The sequence below is a fragment of the Empidonax traillii genome, unplaced genomic scaffold, assembly GCF_003031625.1.
Source record: "Empidonax traillii isolate 1590-97213 ecotype Southwest subspecies unplaced genomic scaffold, ASM303162v1 scaffold1133:size178786, whole genome shotgun sequence".
In the NCBI taxonomy this organism is placed as follows: domain Eukaryota; kingdom Metazoa; phylum Chordata; class Aves; order Passeriformes; family Tyrannidae; genus Empidonax; species Empidonax traillii.
Genome location: NW_020956326.1, coordinates 77,810 through 93,834, shown reverse-complemented (window position 1 = coordinate 93,834; position 16,025 = coordinate 77,810). Strand labels below are relative to the sequence as shown.

The 16,025-nt window shown below is 53.0% G+C and overlaps 1 protein-coding gene across 2 annotated transcripts in view; it reads left to right on the top strand.

Moving 5' to 3' along the window:
* Positions 1-1,738: 1,738 nt before the first annotated feature.
* The window catches only part of LOC114068843 (fibrillin-2-like), a 70,454-nt gene continuing 56,167 nt past the window's right edge, over positions 1,739-16,025 (top strand). Inside the window, exons 1-5 of one of the 2 annotated variants that reach the window (XM_027905243.1) lie at positions 1,739-1,920; positions 8,149-8,231; positions 8,888-8,986; positions 12,694-12,789; positions 14,843-14,938. In XM_027905243.1, coding sequence (XP_027761044.1) covers positions 1,748-1,920; positions 8,149-8,231; positions 8,888-8,986; positions 12,694-12,789; positions 14,843-14,938 — 547 coding nt within the window. In that variant the 5' untranslated portion in view covers positions 1,739-1,747. The remainder of the gene's footprint in view (positions 1,921-8,148; positions 8,232-8,887; positions 8,987-12,693; positions 12,790-14,842; positions 14,939-16,025) is intronic. The other variant, XM_027905241.1, reaches the window with a different exon arrangement.

Sequence of the window (16,025 nt, the reverse complement as noted above, 5' to 3'; positions counted from 1 at the left end):
TTCTTTTTTTTTTGGTTGGAATAATTTTTCTTTTTTAATAACTTTTTTTTAATGGTTCGGACACATTTTCTGTCTTGTCTGGGTTGATTTTATTTTATTTTATTTTTTTTTCCCGAGGCTGGGCTGGAACGGGAAAGCTGCTGTGGGAAAGCAGGGGGGGACAGTTGGGATGGGGGGGAATCGGGGGCCCCTTTCCCTCCCCGATGCTGCTCCCGGGGCCTCTCACAGCTCCACATTGTTTCCACTCCGGGCTGGAGAAGGCAGATCCAGGAGCATTTGCCTCCCTGAAAGACCAGATTTCTTTTTTTTTGGGGGGGGGGGGTCTCGAGGTGAGAGCTGCATCCTGACCCTGCTGCCAGGCAGGAGGAGGAAGGATGGGATCCCCACCCCGCTTCCCCACGGGGAGATTGGGGAATTAGGGAGGTGATGGAGATGAGAGGGAGGAGAAAGGGGGTGCAGAGTGGGGAGTGGGACCCCCTTTACAGAGCTTTCTCCTTGGGGTTTTCTCCTTACTCCCCTCCCTGTGCTCCCCACAACCCACAGCAGCCCCCCCAGTGGTCACCCCAGGGAGTCACCGAATGTCCCCGTGGGCCCTGGGAGGTGGCTGGGGGGTGGTCAGTGCTGTGCCAGGGCCTGCACCCCTTGCCAGGGCTGTTCTCCTTCACCCCAGAGCCCCCCCAGAGCCAGGATGGCTGTCAGGACTAAGCCCACCCTGGGCTCCCTCTCCCCTTCTCTGCCCACAGGCACCCCCTGCCATGCCCCTCTTTTCCCAGGAAGGGGTTTGCTGATGGCAAAAAGCCTCTTGGGGGCTGAAGACCTGCCCTGGTGTGGTTTGGGGCCAGCCCCTGGATCTGGCTCCTGCCCAGCTGTGTCCATCTCCCAGGATCTGGAGCTTGGGCAGGCTGTGCTCGTTGCAAGCTTTTTCCACAGCCAGAGGGGCGAGGGGTCTCCTTCCTGCCTCCCTTGGCCAACTGCCCCCCTCCACAGAGGCTTTGGACCTCCTCCTCATGCTTCTCAGCTGCCTGTCCCAGCTCAGGAGCTCTTCTCCATCCCTCCAGCATGTCCACCTTCCCCTCTGTCCCTTCTTCCCTCTTAGCTTGAGGCATCTTCATTCCCCGCTCCCAGCTCGTGGTTTTCCATCCCCCTCCAGCCCACCACGGTGTGCATGTCCCTCTGATGGGTTTCCCAGCAGACCATTCCCCTCAGCCAGCCAGAATGATCCCAGAGGTTGTTTTCCAGCAGTTGGAAATGGATCTCCAAGCCATGGCCTGTCTGGAGTCCAGTGGAGTCAAACAGAGTTGGGAAGATTGTCCATAAATGGGACCTGCTCTTTCCTGAAGTTCTCCCCTTGCTCGGTGGGCTTTTCCCACTCTGGGTTGCTCCACCAGGAGGGGCAGGAAAAATTATCTGGGAGACTCTTGGACATCTCCTTTGGTCTCCAGCTCTGGGGGAGGAGGAGGACTTGGCTCTGTGGTGATTGGGAACAGCAGGAGCCAAACAGGCTGTGACTGCGCCACCCCACAGCCTCGAGTGGGACAATTTTTAAGAGTGTGTGAAAGCCCTCTGAGAACTCCTCTCCTGTTTTTTCTCTCCCCTCTTTCCCCCACAGAACGGGAAGGGCAAGGACTGCCCCTCGGCGCTCAGGGGCCGCCACCACCGCCATCCATCCTCGGCCGGGGCAGCAGGGAGAGACCCTCACGGCTGGGAGAAGCTTCAGGGGAGGGGACTCGAGGGGGTCTGGGCCGTCATGGGGGTTCTGTGGCTGGCCAGGCTGGTGCTGGTGCTGGGCTGGACGGCCGTGATGTGCCCACAGCGAGCCCGGGCGCAGTTTGAGGGGGACCTGCAGACCGACAGATTCGGGGGCTACGAGGAGAGGCCGCCCAGCAGGGTGAGGAGGAGAGGCCAAGACTCTCTGCGAGGGTGAGTTTGGTGTCCTCGGTTGTTGTCGGGTCGTGGAGCTGGGCTGGTGGAATCGCCTTTCCCCCGAGCTCGGGAAGGAGCTGGATCAGCCCCCGCCATGGAGGGGCCCGTGGGAGCAGAGCTGGGCACTGAGCTCTGCCTGGGGGTCACAGCACCTCGAGGTTCATCTGCAGAGACCGTGAAGAGCCACCCACACCCACCTGCTGGTGGGAGGGATCCTGGTCTTTGTCTTCCCTGGGAGGGTGGGGAGGCACTGGCACAGGTTGTCCCATCCCTGGGAGTGTCCAAGGCCAGGCTGGAGCAACCTGGGCTGGTGGGAGGTGTCCCTGCCCGTGGCAGGGGGTGGCACTGGATGATCTTTAAGGTCCCTTCCCACCCAAACCACGTGGAGTGATGGCTGGGACTGGGTTTTCCACATCACTGGCAGGGATGTTGTCGCCTCGGGATTTGCCCCTGGAGTTGCCTTTGGCTCTGCTGCTGCTGGCTGGGGGCTGGACTGGGAGGTTGTTGAGTGTTTCTGGGGGGAAGGTGTCCCTCAGTCCCTCGTGGTGCCCCGTGGGCTCATCTGGGGACGAATCAGTTCGAGAACCCGTTTTTCCACCTGAGGAGGGAGACAGGGCTCAGCCAGAGGCTCCCTGTGCTGGAGCCGGGCTGCGTTTCCTGCTCTCAAGATGGTTCCTGGCCCCGGTGTGGACTCTGGGTTATTTTAAGTCCGTCTGGCCGCAGTTCTTGGAAAGTGTTCCTGTGTCAGTGGGCAGGGCCGGAGCGGAACGTGATCCACGCGCGGGGCCCGGGCCGTGCCAGAGCCCTCGGCTCTCGCCGGGAATGTGGCTTGAACGGGCTGGAGAGCTGAGCTTTGAGCCCAGACAGGCAAATGTGCCGTGGTTTGGGCTGCAGTTTGGAGCTCAGGGCCTGGCCCCGCTGCAGGGAATCTGCTCCCGGAATCCCGACGCGCGTGGCCTCCCCTTCCCCTTCCCGACTCGGGGAAGGTGGAAAACCGCCCTCCTGGGATTTGGGCTTCTCAAAAGCAGCTCCCCAGAGCAGCCCTTTGCTCACTCCCAGGCTGGGGACACCCCTGTGTCTGCCCCATTACTTTTGCTGCTCTCCTCATCCCTCGGAGGAAACATCCCCAAAACCTTCCCGGCTGCGGATGTTGGAGCCGATCGTCTCCAGAGGTCCCTTCAAGCCCAGCCCTCCCACGGGTCTGGGACTAAAGGCAGGGAAGGCTGTGGCTTGAAAAGGATGGTTTTAGCAGATCCAGGGGCTCTGGTTCAGCCTGGGGCTGCGTGTGGCTGATTCCCGAGCTCGGGGTGGGGGTGGGAAGGACGGGAAGGAGTTGCTGTGGGCATGGATAATGTTGTCTCACACCGCCCTGCGAAGAAAAAGGGAGGGCAGAGCAGGGAAAGAAATGTTTCCATTGCTCACAGCACCCAAAAGAAAAGGTCACTGGTGCCCAGTTGCTCTTCTTTTGGCCCTGGTTCCAAAAAAAATTATTTACAGCTTAAAACCCCTTTTGATTTCTGGCGAGTCTGAAGAGTCCAAATCCCAAGCGGGCTTTAAAAAACCAAGGCCAGACTCCCAAGCCAGAAATTACTTCTGAAACAGCAGACACGGACTGAAATTTTAAGTAAAACAACACCAAACGATTGGTTGGGTAAGTGCTCAGTGGCCACACAGCCCTGTCTGGCTCCCAGTCCCCTGCAGGGAGCTGAGGAACCACACTCCTCCCTCCTCCCCTTCCCCTCCTGCTTTCCTCATGCCCTGTGGAGCAGGAGGAAAAGAAAAAAAAAAAAAAAAAGAAAAAAACCCCACTGGGATAAGTGCAAGGTCTGTGTGAGGAAGTCTGTGCAGCTCTGATTTGAGCCAACTGAAGATGCATTGTTTTCCTGGCCCTCGGGATTGTTCGTGGTGGGCAACGCAGGGGGAGCTGGCAAAGCTTGGAGCGGCTGGAGCTCCTGCCCCAGGCACTTCCCATGCTCCCTGGCGAGTGACCCCGATGTTTTTGTGGCCCCAACTCAGGATTTCCAGCCCCTCAGCGATCCCTCTCTTTAAAAATCCCTGTTTTCCAAGGGAGGGGACATCACTTGTGATGAGAAACCTGTTGAGTTTTAAATAACTTTCTGCTGGGCTTAGAGAGCACCTACAGGTGGGTCTGGCAGCCAGGGAGAGCCATCTCCTGCAGAGCCAAAAATCCCAGGGATTTTTTGCTCTGGAATCCCCCAAACTGTGCTGATCCCTTGTCCTTCTGCTCTTGACTTGGAACCGAATGCAGGGAGTTGAAGCTGTGGCAGATCAACATCAACACCGGACTTGGTGATCAATTAACACCCATGGAAATACCCAAAATTTCCTGTCATTGAGCTCAGGGTAAGAAGCTGCTCTCCAGTAACTCCACTGTGCCCATGACAAGTTCTTGCTGGTTTTTTGGGCTCCACGAGGGCAGTTGTAGATGATGAATTGTTGATAAAAGAGGCCCCAGCAGTTCAGGCCGAAAGGTTGTGTGTGTTTTTGCTGGAAATCTATTTATTTGGAGCTCAGTTCCCATCCCACCACCCCCCACCCCCCTTCAAAAAAAGGGGGCAAAAAGTATGAAATAAATGCAAAGCATGGCCCAAACACAAAACAAACCAGTGCTTTTACAAATAACCATTAATAAAGCAACGTGGAGCAATAAATAAATCGGGGCCAAAGCCACCATTTAATCTGCCCTTGAACTCATTAGAGGAGGGACAACTCGAAGTGAGCGTCTCCTGAAGGGAACAGCCCTGACAAATCCATTTACGAGGCAGGATTTGAATGGGATTATTAGTTTAATGAACTCCTGAACAGTTTCCAAGAGCAGGAATGTGTCGAACAAAGGGGAAAGCAAAGATGATTAGTCTGCAGCCAGCTGAGCTCTTTGCTGGCACCACGATTTCCTGTGAGTTCCTGCCTGCCTGTTTTTTCAGGGGAGGATAAAGGCTCAGCTCTGGCCTGACTTTAAACACAACTAATTATGTCAAGCCCATTAATTATGAAATGGCCACTGCAATTGAGAAGATGGATGGGGAGAGGAGGTTTGGGGAGGCATTTGCTGGGCCTCTTCTGATGGAAGCTCTGGCTGATGGGAAGGGATTGAGGTGTCTGAACCCACGAGGAGTTTCCAAACTGCAGCTTTTGGACACCTCCTGGTTTTCCAGCTCAACCCCCGGGGAATGGAGAGGGGAGGAAGTGCAGAACAGGAGCTGAGGGGTGTGGGGTGGACTCTCCATCCCCTCCCTGAGCAGTGGAGAGGGAAAGTTGGGAATTCTGGGCACCAGCTTAAACTGGAGCTGGCTTTGGGATGATGTTTAAATCAAGGATGTACCTGAGAAAGGTACCTGAGATGTTCACAGGTGATTTCCAGCAGCATTTGCCTCCAAGTCCACCCCTGAGGCTGCAATCTCAGCCCAGGAATCCCAAAGAGGTTTTTTTTTTTGGGGAGCTCCGGCCTCACCATCGCCCGCCCGGTTGTGCCTTGGCAGGGGCAGGGGGGGGGTGGATTTGACGGAGTGTTTTGCTTGAAACACTTGGAGAAGAAGGAATTTGGGCTTGCTCACTTGCCTGACTCCCATCTGGGGCCTGGGGGGAGAAAAAAAAAAAAGCAAATGAGGGTTTTATGAACTCAGCCTGAGCTCCCCAAAACGGAGCCGTGGAGTTTCCTGCCCTGGAACTGGGACTTCTCCTCACCAAGGGGGGAACCTGAAAGAGGGAGGTGAAGTGGTGGCATCTCTGCCCTTGTCAAGAGACCCCAACTGGCCCAGGGAACCATCTCTCAGTGCAGTTGGACCCTCTGAGCTCAGGCTCCTTTGAATAGGGAATGTCTCGGAGAGCGGTGCCCAGAGATGGGAATTCCACCCGGGAATTCCACCTGACAGGACCAAGCTTTAGGTTGGAGCAGGGAGGGAAAGGAAGGATGGCTGTGATTAATAAGGAAAAGGCTCTCTATACTCAGGTAGCAGATATCCATCCATCCATCCATCCATCCATCCATCCATCCATCCATCCATCCATCCATCCATACTTTTTCCAGGCGGAAGGCGATGAGTCAGGAACAGCATTTGCTGGACCTCTGAGCGCTTCAAGCAAAGCTAATTCCAGATTTACAGCCCAGGGAGTCTCAGCCACTGGAAAAGGGTCTCTCCACTTGATGAGAAGAGCAGGAAATTGTCCCACAGCAAGGAATTCTTCCTGAATTAATGTGTTGAATGAGGCCAGCGAGGAGGAGGAGGAGGAGGATGCAGGAGCAGCCAGGCCAGCAAACCCCTGAGCAGATCAGAACATCTCTGAGAGTCCCCCACTCCTCCCCTCCCAACCCTGGCAATCCACCAAATTTCATTCATTTCTGTCTTCCTGTAATTTAAGGAGTGGAAATACCACTTTGCAAGGCTTGGTGACCACTGAGGTGCATTGATTGCCCGTGACAGGGGAGACAAATCCTGGGCTGCTGCTCCTGCTGTCTGGAAAACTCCCACTCCCTGCAGCCAGGGGTTCATTAGCTGTGGGAGGGGAAGTGCTTATTCCACCAATTAGTGACTGGGCTGAGCTTTCTGGGGAGGATTTGGGGAGTTCTCTCCAGCTGGGAGTTGTCCCCCGTGGCTGGAGCAGTGGGGCAAAGCCCTGCGTGTGTTTGTGTTGGGCGAGCAGGAAACTCGGGGTGACTTGACTTGGGTGACTTCGGGGTGATGTGGACTATTTTTTTGGGGTGGAATCTGAGCCTGGGGAGTCCCACCTTTAACAACAGCTCCGGTCCTGCTGGAGTCACACTTGGCCTCCGAGGAAAACTGGTGGGGCTGAGCCCTTTTCAGCTCCTTGCTCAGCCCATAAACAACCACTCCAGGCTGATTTTTCCAGCAGCCACTCGTGCCCTGTGCCCACAGCAGGGCTGCCACCCCCAGCCCGTGGGCAGTCCTGTGGTGTGGAACATCTCCCAACCCAGTGTGGATTTGGGAGGAGGGCTCCTCTCGCATCCCACGGCCACAGCTCTGCTCTTTTCCCCTGGTTTCGTGGTTTGTTTTGTTTTGTTTTGTTTTGTTTTGTTTTGTTTCCCTTGGCCTTTCCCACCTCTCCGATGGAGGCGCTTGCCAGAGGGCAGCATTTGGTGCCACCATTGAAATTCCTGCTTATCTCCCCAATCCCATTGTTTGTTTGAAGTGGGTGAAGAGGATGGGAAAGGGCCAGTGTTGCTTTTCCCTCTGTCCTCCCTTAGCACCTCGTTTGTTCCCCTCTTTTCAGTCGTTCTTTTCAGCAGCCCAGCCCTCCCAGCCTTTTCAGGGATGATCCAAGGCCTGGTTTTGCACCACTCGAACCAGGGGCTGGACCACCAGTGGGTCCTTTGCCAGAAAACGTTGCTGGGAAGAACCAGGGTTCTGACATCCAAAGGAAAATCCTGTGGGAATTGCCACCACAAGCATGGAAAAATGCTCCTGGAGTGCATCCACTCTGGATAAACCCCCCTCGGTAGCAAGGAAGCAAAGCTGAGAGTGAGGAGGGTTATAAAACCCTCTTGATTTTTTAAAATTTGGGACCGAGTGTTACATCCCCATCCCTGGAAGTGTCCAAGGAGCACCCTGGGATAGTGGGGAGTGTCCCTGCCCGTGGCAGGAGGTGGCACTGGGTGATTTTTAGGATCCCTCCCAACCCAAACCGTCCCAGGACTCCACAATTCCATGGCAATCCCTTTTATCCCCCCCCTTCTTGCCGATGGGATTCCAGCTTGCATTTCCCAGCCTGTTCATTTTAAAAGCGCTTTTGTCACAAATCTGCTGAAGATGTTATTTATTTATTTATTTATTTATTTATTTATTTTAATTTTCCCCCTTACAAAACTCCATTCTCCTCGCTGAGTTATTGCTTTGGAATCCAATTCCATTCTCCCTCCAGGTCATTCCTGGGACACCCTATTAATCTCAGCCCATTCAAACTGGATTCTCCCCGTGGTTTGTTTGGAAACTCGGGCTAATTTTTAGCATATGCTCCGAAAGAAAGGGCCAGTCTGGGGAGGAACAATTGGGATCTTGGAGCCTCACCCTTGGTGGAAGGGGGTGCCCAGGACCTCTCCCAGGATCCCTGCACGGAGCTGGGTGGAATCCTTGGCTGAATCTCTTTTAGGAGGAGCTGGGATTTGCCACCAGGGTTAAAAAGACTTCCCTTTTTTATCGATTTCGTTCAACTTCCTTCTGTCTCAAGCCACTGTTTTTTCATTTCCAGGCCCAATGTCTGTGGCTCCAGGTTCCATTCCTACTGCTGTCCCGGCTGGAAAACGCTGCCCGGAGGGAACCAGTGCATTGTCCGTGAGTATCCACGAGAATCTGCAGCCCTGGGAGCTCTGGGAAGGGAGGCACAGCTCACACCTGAGGTGACAGGACGTTCCTCCACCTGCAGGAGCAGATTCCTGGGAGTTCTCTCCCACTCCTGATTAAAGCGGGGTGGCTCCAACCGGTCCCATTTTATGGGATTAAATTGGATTCCCAGCTCGATTTCAGCCCCTGTGCTCCTTGTTCCTGGGCAGTTTGGGTGCCTGCTTAGGGAGATGAGGCTCCTGGCGAAGTTATTTCGGGAGCTGCTTGTTTGGATGGAACATTTCAGCTCCTTGAACCCCACTGAGATGCCCCACACCGCAAACCTGCTGGCAGGAGGTGGGTCCACAAGCAGGAATTCGCACCTCTGAGTGGCCACCCCGGGGCAGGATGATGCTTTGGAATAAATCCCACCTCCCTTCTGGGGGGGTTTTCCTGCCCTGTTTGGGCTCTCAAGCGCTGGCTGGAAAATCAAAGCGCTGGCGGGACCAGCCAGTCCGTGGCGAGAGAAAGGTGGACAAGAGGGTGCCCCCAGCCCCTCCCCTGAGTTATTCCTCTCCCAGGACACGAATTCCCATCCTCCTGGCAGCCAAAGCCCCATGTGGGAGCTCCCACATGGTGCTGATGGCTTCGTCCTTCTCTCCCTCCAGCCATCTGCAGGAATTCCTGCGGTGATGGATTCTGCTCACGGCCCAACATGTGCACGTGCTCCAACGGACAACTCTCCCCCAACTGTGGCTCAGCTGGAGGTAGGAGAACGTCCTGGGGACCCTCCTCCCTCTCCAGGCACTTGTGCTCTCTTAGAAGGGAAAAGGAACTTTCTCTGGGCACTTTCTCTGCTCCTCTGGGCCCTTTTCCCACTGCTGGGAAGGACCTGGGGGTGCTGGTGGAGACTGGATACGAGTCAGTAAGTCCCATAACAGGGGTTGATGGCCACGAGTTGCCGCTTGGGGATGTTCCCATTTGGGATTTTCAGGCATGGATGAGGATTTTCCTGCACTGTAGATCCCTAAATCTGGGCAATTCCACTGGGGGGACCAGTTTCATACTCAGTCCATCCATAACATCCTCAAGCCCACCACAGCCAAAAAAAAAAACAACCCCTGCAAGCAAAAAACCTCGGAGTTTTGTTTTGAGGAGGGTGGGTTTGCTGATGCCCCGTGTAAAATCCAGCAATTAATGGGATTTTATCGAGCCTTTTGAGGTCCCAGACGCAAAAGAGACAACCCAGAAGTGAATTTCCCATTATTTGCCCAGCTGGAGACGAGCTACTGTTAATAAAGTGACTTGCAGGCATCTGATGGAAGGCCAGAGAACTGCCCCCCACCCCAAGCCTCAAAACCACACTCAGGGTGTGACTGGGAGGAGGAAATTCCCGGGATCTGCTCCCAAAGTGCCACGTTTTGTCTCCAGAGATCCCCTGGAAATGCCCCCAAGGAAGCACCGAGGGCCCTGTGGGTGCAGAGAGAGACCTTTGGGAGGGGAAGGTGCTGGAGCCACAGAAATTTCAGGGAGTCTGGAATGAGGGTCCATGTGGAAGCAATCAGGGAGGAATGCGAGGAATGCTGGGAGCAGTGTATACATTTGGGCACAGCCCTGGCATTCCCGGGAGCCTGGGGTGGATTTCCAAGGGGGGAAAGGGGGCGAGGGGAGGGGTGGGTTCCTCTGCAGGGGCTCCAATCTGGGATTCATTTGAGGGGATGTTTGGGGCTGTATTTCTCAGGAATTCTTCAGGGAGGTAAAGCAGACAGGCTGTGCATTCCAGAGGCGAGGAAAGCCACTCTGCCTCTGCTGTGCAGGAGCAAAAAGTTGAGTTTCCTACTCTGGGCAGTAAAGACATTTTAGGGAGTCGTTTTGCAAGTGGCTGTTTAGATGGAGGAGCGTGTGAGGAGAGACAAAACCTGCCTCTGGCACAGCAGCTGAGCCTTCAAAGTCGATTGGAGAACTAATCCAGCCCAATCCAACCATGGGAAAAGTTAAGCAGGGAGAGCTGTCCTTCTCCTCTTCCGACAACTTCAGCCTCTGCTGCCCTGGAAAATCCTGACAAAGCACAACAGGCCTCGGAATTCCTGGTTGAAAGATGGTTCTCCTGCTTTCCAGATCTGCAGGGGGGTGTTGAACAGGGCCAGCCTTGGACAATTCAAGGCTGGACAGGGCTTGGAGCAACCTGGGCTAGTGGGAGGTGTCCCTGCCCGTGGCAGGGGGTGGAACTGGATGGGCTTTAAGGTCCCTCCCCACCCAAACCATTGTGGGAGTCAGTGATAAATCAGATGGTGATGGGACCCCAGGGCTTTTGGGATCGTGGCAGGGGTAAGAAATGGCAGCTGGAACAGCCTTTGCCAATTAGTTGGGAAGTTTCTGGATGAGCATCAGAGCTCTTCTTACATCCAGACCCCGAATTCCTCGCGTCGAACGCGAGGCTTGGGATGTGTAAAGAAGAGTCCTGACAGATGGACAGCTCTGACAGACAGACACTTCCCAGCTCCCCGTGTCTCTGGGCAGCCCTCCCAGCTTTCTGGCTGTAATTGCTTTCCCAGGGCTGACTGATTGAGGTGAGGGCTGCAGGGGAAGCCTGTGCCGGAATCGGGGCCTTTTCCCAGAGAGACCGACCTCATGTCTGACAATCCAGGCCGTGCTTTGAAGCCTCCAGCTCAGTTTTCCTGAAGGATTAAGCTCTTCCCCGTAAATTTGGCCCGATCCCTGGCCAGTGGAGCGGTAGGAAGACGAGGAGACACCGCGACTAATTCAAACCGCGCCGGGATGAAACGCTTGGCGCGTGCGGCGAGCGCGGAGAGCCCCGAGCCCTTCCCCTCCCACCCCTTCCCTCCTCCCACAGCTCCTCTGAACGGGGCAGCAAACGCTTCATTATCCCTGCTGGACTCTCCTGAGTCCCAGCACCCTTTGGACAGGCAGCTCTTCCCTGCTTGGAAGTGGTGTTGGATGCACGGAGAGGACACAGCCCCTGGAGCTGCCAAGGCACGGCCCCCTCCCCTCGCTGGCAGACACGAGCTGGGCTCTCTACATGCCTTTGTTTTTTTTTTTTTTTTAATTTTAATATGTGAAAAACAGTTTTCACATGCCTTGCTCTAACCTCAGGCACTTGCAGTCGGAGTTGTCACATCTCACCAGAGTGGGAATGTGTTGTTCCATGGAGTTTGTAACTCAGTGTTTAGCAGGAAAGCTCATTTTTTTTTTTGTTCTTCTGCTTGGACACCGCATCCCTCCAAAGCTGTGCAGTGATGAAACACTTCAAGCCCAAGAGTGGCTTTGTGTCTACAGCAGGATGAAGCTTCCCAGCTTATTTATTGCTATTGTTTGCCTACAGTGCATTAGTCACATCCAGCGGGTCATAATCCGGGGGGGAAAGCCGAGCTCTCACATGGAGGAATAGATGGGACGTGCTTTTCTTTGCAGATTTCTGCAAAAAAAACCAAAAAACCCACTTGTACCCAATGAATGTCACCAACAAGGTCACTTAGTGGTTGTGAAAGGATGATAAATGTCTTCAAAGTTGGTGGGTTTCCTCCACCAAAGAAATTCTGTGTCGTCCCCCCCCCCCAAACACCTCACGAGGTTTTAATACGGAGGAATTTGAGAAGTGTTTAAAGGGAAGGAGTAATGTGAAATAATAATAGAAAAAGGGTATGAAAACCTTTGAAAAGTGGAGTATCTAAAGGAAAAATTTGTTCAAAGTCAGAGATTACCAAAGAAAGGGAGATATCAGGAATTCTGCCCTCACTCATCATCTCCTGGGCTATGGTTGGACATCCCATAGGAAGGATGAAGCTGGAGATGTTTAATTGGGGTGGATTCCTTAAGGAAGTGAAAGGATGGGTGCCTTTGGATTCTGTGGAGTGAGGGTTGGGATGGATCTCAGGGAAAGGTTCTTCCCCCAGAGGGTGGTGGGCACTGCCCAGGCTCCCCAGGGCAGTGGGCACGGCCCCAAGGCTGCCAGAGCTCCAGGAGGGGTTGGATGATCCTCTCAGGGACAGGGGGGGATTGTTGGGGTGTCCTGATGATCCCTGGGGGTCTCTTCCCGCTCAGGATACTCCAGGATTCCACAGAAATCCTGCTGCATTATTGCTGTGGACGTTTCTGTGTTTGCAGGTGGCAAATCGAGCCCCAACTCCTTAAATAAAGAGGGGGTGGAGAAGGACAAAGCAAAACCCTGGGGAACACATCCAGAACTTTTGGAGAATGCTCTGAGGGGCAGGGGGGGATTGTTGGCAGGGCCAGGAGCTGGACTGGATGATCCCTTGTGGGTCCCTTCCCAAGACATTCCATATTTTAGTCAGTGTGCTTAACCAGAAGGAACCATCCAATTTCAACTCAGTTTTTCCCCAAGTTTTCCCCCATCCACCCCATGGGGAGCTGATTGCTGTCTTGGGATTTTGGGGGGGCAATAGGGGGGATCTCTGGGTGACATTTCCCTGTTTTTCCCTCCCTCCCCCCCCAGTCCAGACCTGCAACGTGAGGTGCATGAACGGGGGCAGCTGCAGCGACGAGTCGTGCCTGTGCCAGAAGGGCTACACGGGGACCTACTGCGGGCAGCGTGAGTGTGGGAACGGCCAGGGAGGGCAGGGAGGGCACAGCTCGGGCACTGATGGGCTCTGGGGTGGCAGCAACTCGTCCCCCTCCCCTCTGGAATCTCCTCCTTATCCCCTCAACAAGCACAGATTTATATCTGTCATATCTACACATATTAGATATCATTGCACTGTAAGAATATATATAATTATATAGATATTTATTAGAAACTCACTATAAGTATATATTAGATATAAATTCACTATAACTTTAAATGTATTAGGTATAAATTAATTATAAATATATGATACAAATTCACTTTAAGTATAAAAATATAAATTATACATAATATAAATATATTGGTATATTAGTTACAATTCCTCTGTAAACAGCATTTTCTTTGGGAAAGGGCTGTTATAGCTGTAAATATACTAAATATAATTTCACTATAAATATATATATATTAATCTCACAGTGAATATATATTAAACACTCACTGTAAGTATAAATACATATACACACAAATAGATACAATATGAAAGTGCAAATGTATATTAATAACCAGATAATTTAGATGTTTAATAATACTGCATTTTTAATAATGCAATAATTTAATATTAATTGCAATAGCTATTAACATAATAAAATTTGCACTTTAAACCATATATTTATACTACAACAATGATACTATCATATATTATAATAATAAATATATTATATTTATACCATAGTATTATTATTTATAGAACATACAATTGCATCTTATCATTTATCCAATTGAATAATACTTTAAGTGCATTTATTCAGAATACAATTCTTTATTAATTTCTATTTATTATTTCTATTAATAAGTTCTATTTATTATTATTCCTATTCTTAATACATTATTTAATACTACATTTTAATAAGCATTCAGTTTAATGAGCAACCACGAGCGACGACTTGGAGGGAGAGAATCTCTGATCAATCAGAACTTCCCAGGCAAATTCCCAATCCCTGGATCAATGTGGGAACCCCCCGAAGTCCTCAGTGAAGCCAAGGAGGGCTTTTAAAAGCTGGACAATTCCCCCCCCACCACCACATTCCCCCAAAACTTCCCCTCAGCTCCCACTGGAGCCGAAACTTTCCCGAAAGTCCAAGCGGAGCCAGAGGCACCAGATGGAAAATTTCACCCCAAACGGCCAAATCCTTGGGAAAATTCTGAGTAACAGCAACTTGGCCCGGAGCGTGCAGGGAGCCCGGGGTTACGTGCAGCTCCCGGCTCCACCTGGAATGTCCTTGGGAGAGGGTTCAGATGCTGGCAGGACATCACTGGGAGGGTGGGAACGACGGAGAGTCGCGCTGGCAGAATCCCAAAGGAGCACATTCCGGCTGCCTCGGCTCTGGGATGGGCTGGGATTCGGGATCAGGCACTACCTGGGCCCTGGGCTGGGCACAAAGCAGCTGAGGGCTGTCCCCTGCAGGGCCAGGAGTCCTGATCCTCGTGGGTCGCTTCCAACTCGGGATATTCCAGGATTCCAGGATTCTAATCACCAACCTACTCCTTTGACTCCCAGGTTTTTTTGGGGGGTTTTTTTGCAGGTCTGATTTTAAGCCAGTGAATTTTTAAAGTCCATGTGCTGCTCAGACTGGTCCTTCCCTGCTCTGGGGACGTTGGGATTAAATTCCTGACTCGTCTCCCGTTCCTCCCTTTCCCCCCCCCCCCGTCATTCCTTAAACCTTTTCCCGGCTGCGTTTGCCCCGTTCGCACCAATCCATCCCCTGACCTTGACACTTAAATCCCTGAATGAACCGAGATTCCAGAGCTCAGGAAATCCTCTCAAGTGAAACGAGAGTTTATAGCCCTGTCATAAACGGGCTCGTTCAGGAACGGGGATGGAATTTTCCAAGGGGGGGATAAAAAGAACCCCAAAATAACAACCCAACCCCAAAAACCCCCTCAGAGTTTTCCCAGCGCGGAGGAGGAGGCTGGAGGTGACGCTGCAAGTCCTGATGTGCCTGGGGGGGGTTCGCCAGGAGCGAAAAAAAAAAAAATAATCATGGATTTCTCCCTCTTTTTTTTTCCCCCCCCCTTCCAGCTGTCTGCGAGAACGGCTGCCAGAACGGCGGGAGGTGCATCGGGCCCAACCGCTGCGCCTGCGTCTACGGATTCACCGGCCCCCAGTGCGAGAGAGGTAAGGGACACGCCGGGGTTGCTCAGATTGTCACAGCAGGAGGTGTGTGTTGAAACCTGTGCGTTAAAGGTGCTCGGTTTGTGGGAATTTCTGCCCAAACGACGAGTTCGGGTCCGAAAGCGTTTCGTGGTTTGCGGGGTGAGAAGTCCCCGCTCCCTGTGGTGTCTCTGGACGCTCCTCTCCGTGGTTTGTTTTTTGTCAAGTGTCGCTGCTGAGAACAAAAAGGGTGTTTTGCTCTTGGGCACGTCCCTCTTTCTTGTCTTGGTGAGCGTAGAAATGCCAGGAAGCTCCTCCCGAAGAGAAGGGGACACCGTCGGTCCCTTCCTGATCCCTGAGGGAGAGGGAAAGGAACATAAACCCAAATGTTTAAATGTGTCAGGGGGGGAAAGCAGGTTTAGATATTGGGAAGGAATTCCTGGCTGTGATGGGGGGTGAGGCCCTGGCACAGGCTGCCCAGAGAAATTGTGGATGTCTCTTCCCTGGAAGTGTCCAAGGCCAGGTTGGAGCAACCTGGGATAGTGGGAGATGTCCCTGCCCATGGCAGGGGGTGGGACTGGATGAGCTTTGAAGTCCCTCTCAACCCAAACCAGTCTGGGATTCCCTGATTTTATGATGGGATGACCCCACTGGGCAGCCAAACACCCAATCCTACATCTCTCCCACTCCCCTCTCCCTTGGGATGGGCAGAAAGCAGATGGAAGTCAGGCAGGGACATGGATGGGGATGGCATCCCCATTTTAATAAGGAGAGCAAAAGCTGTGTGTGGGAGCACAGGAAAATAAGAACTGATCCACCCCATCCCATCAGTGGAATGATATCCAGCCAATTCCTGGGAAACAGCACCTGTAACCACGGCTTGGGAAGGCAAAACCTCAAGGGAAGGAGGAGGAAGGGGGGAGATAAGAGCTTGCATCAGGTTTTCTTGTGAGCCTGACGTCCTGTGGCACCCCAGGAACGGCTCAGAGCAGCTCTGGCAGAGCTGGGATGTTGGAGGACTCAGGGACCACCCAGAGTCAGGGAGCACATGGAAAATGCTGCTGTGAGGGTTGGCCAGCTGGCACAGGAATTCCATCCAGCAGGCAGTGGC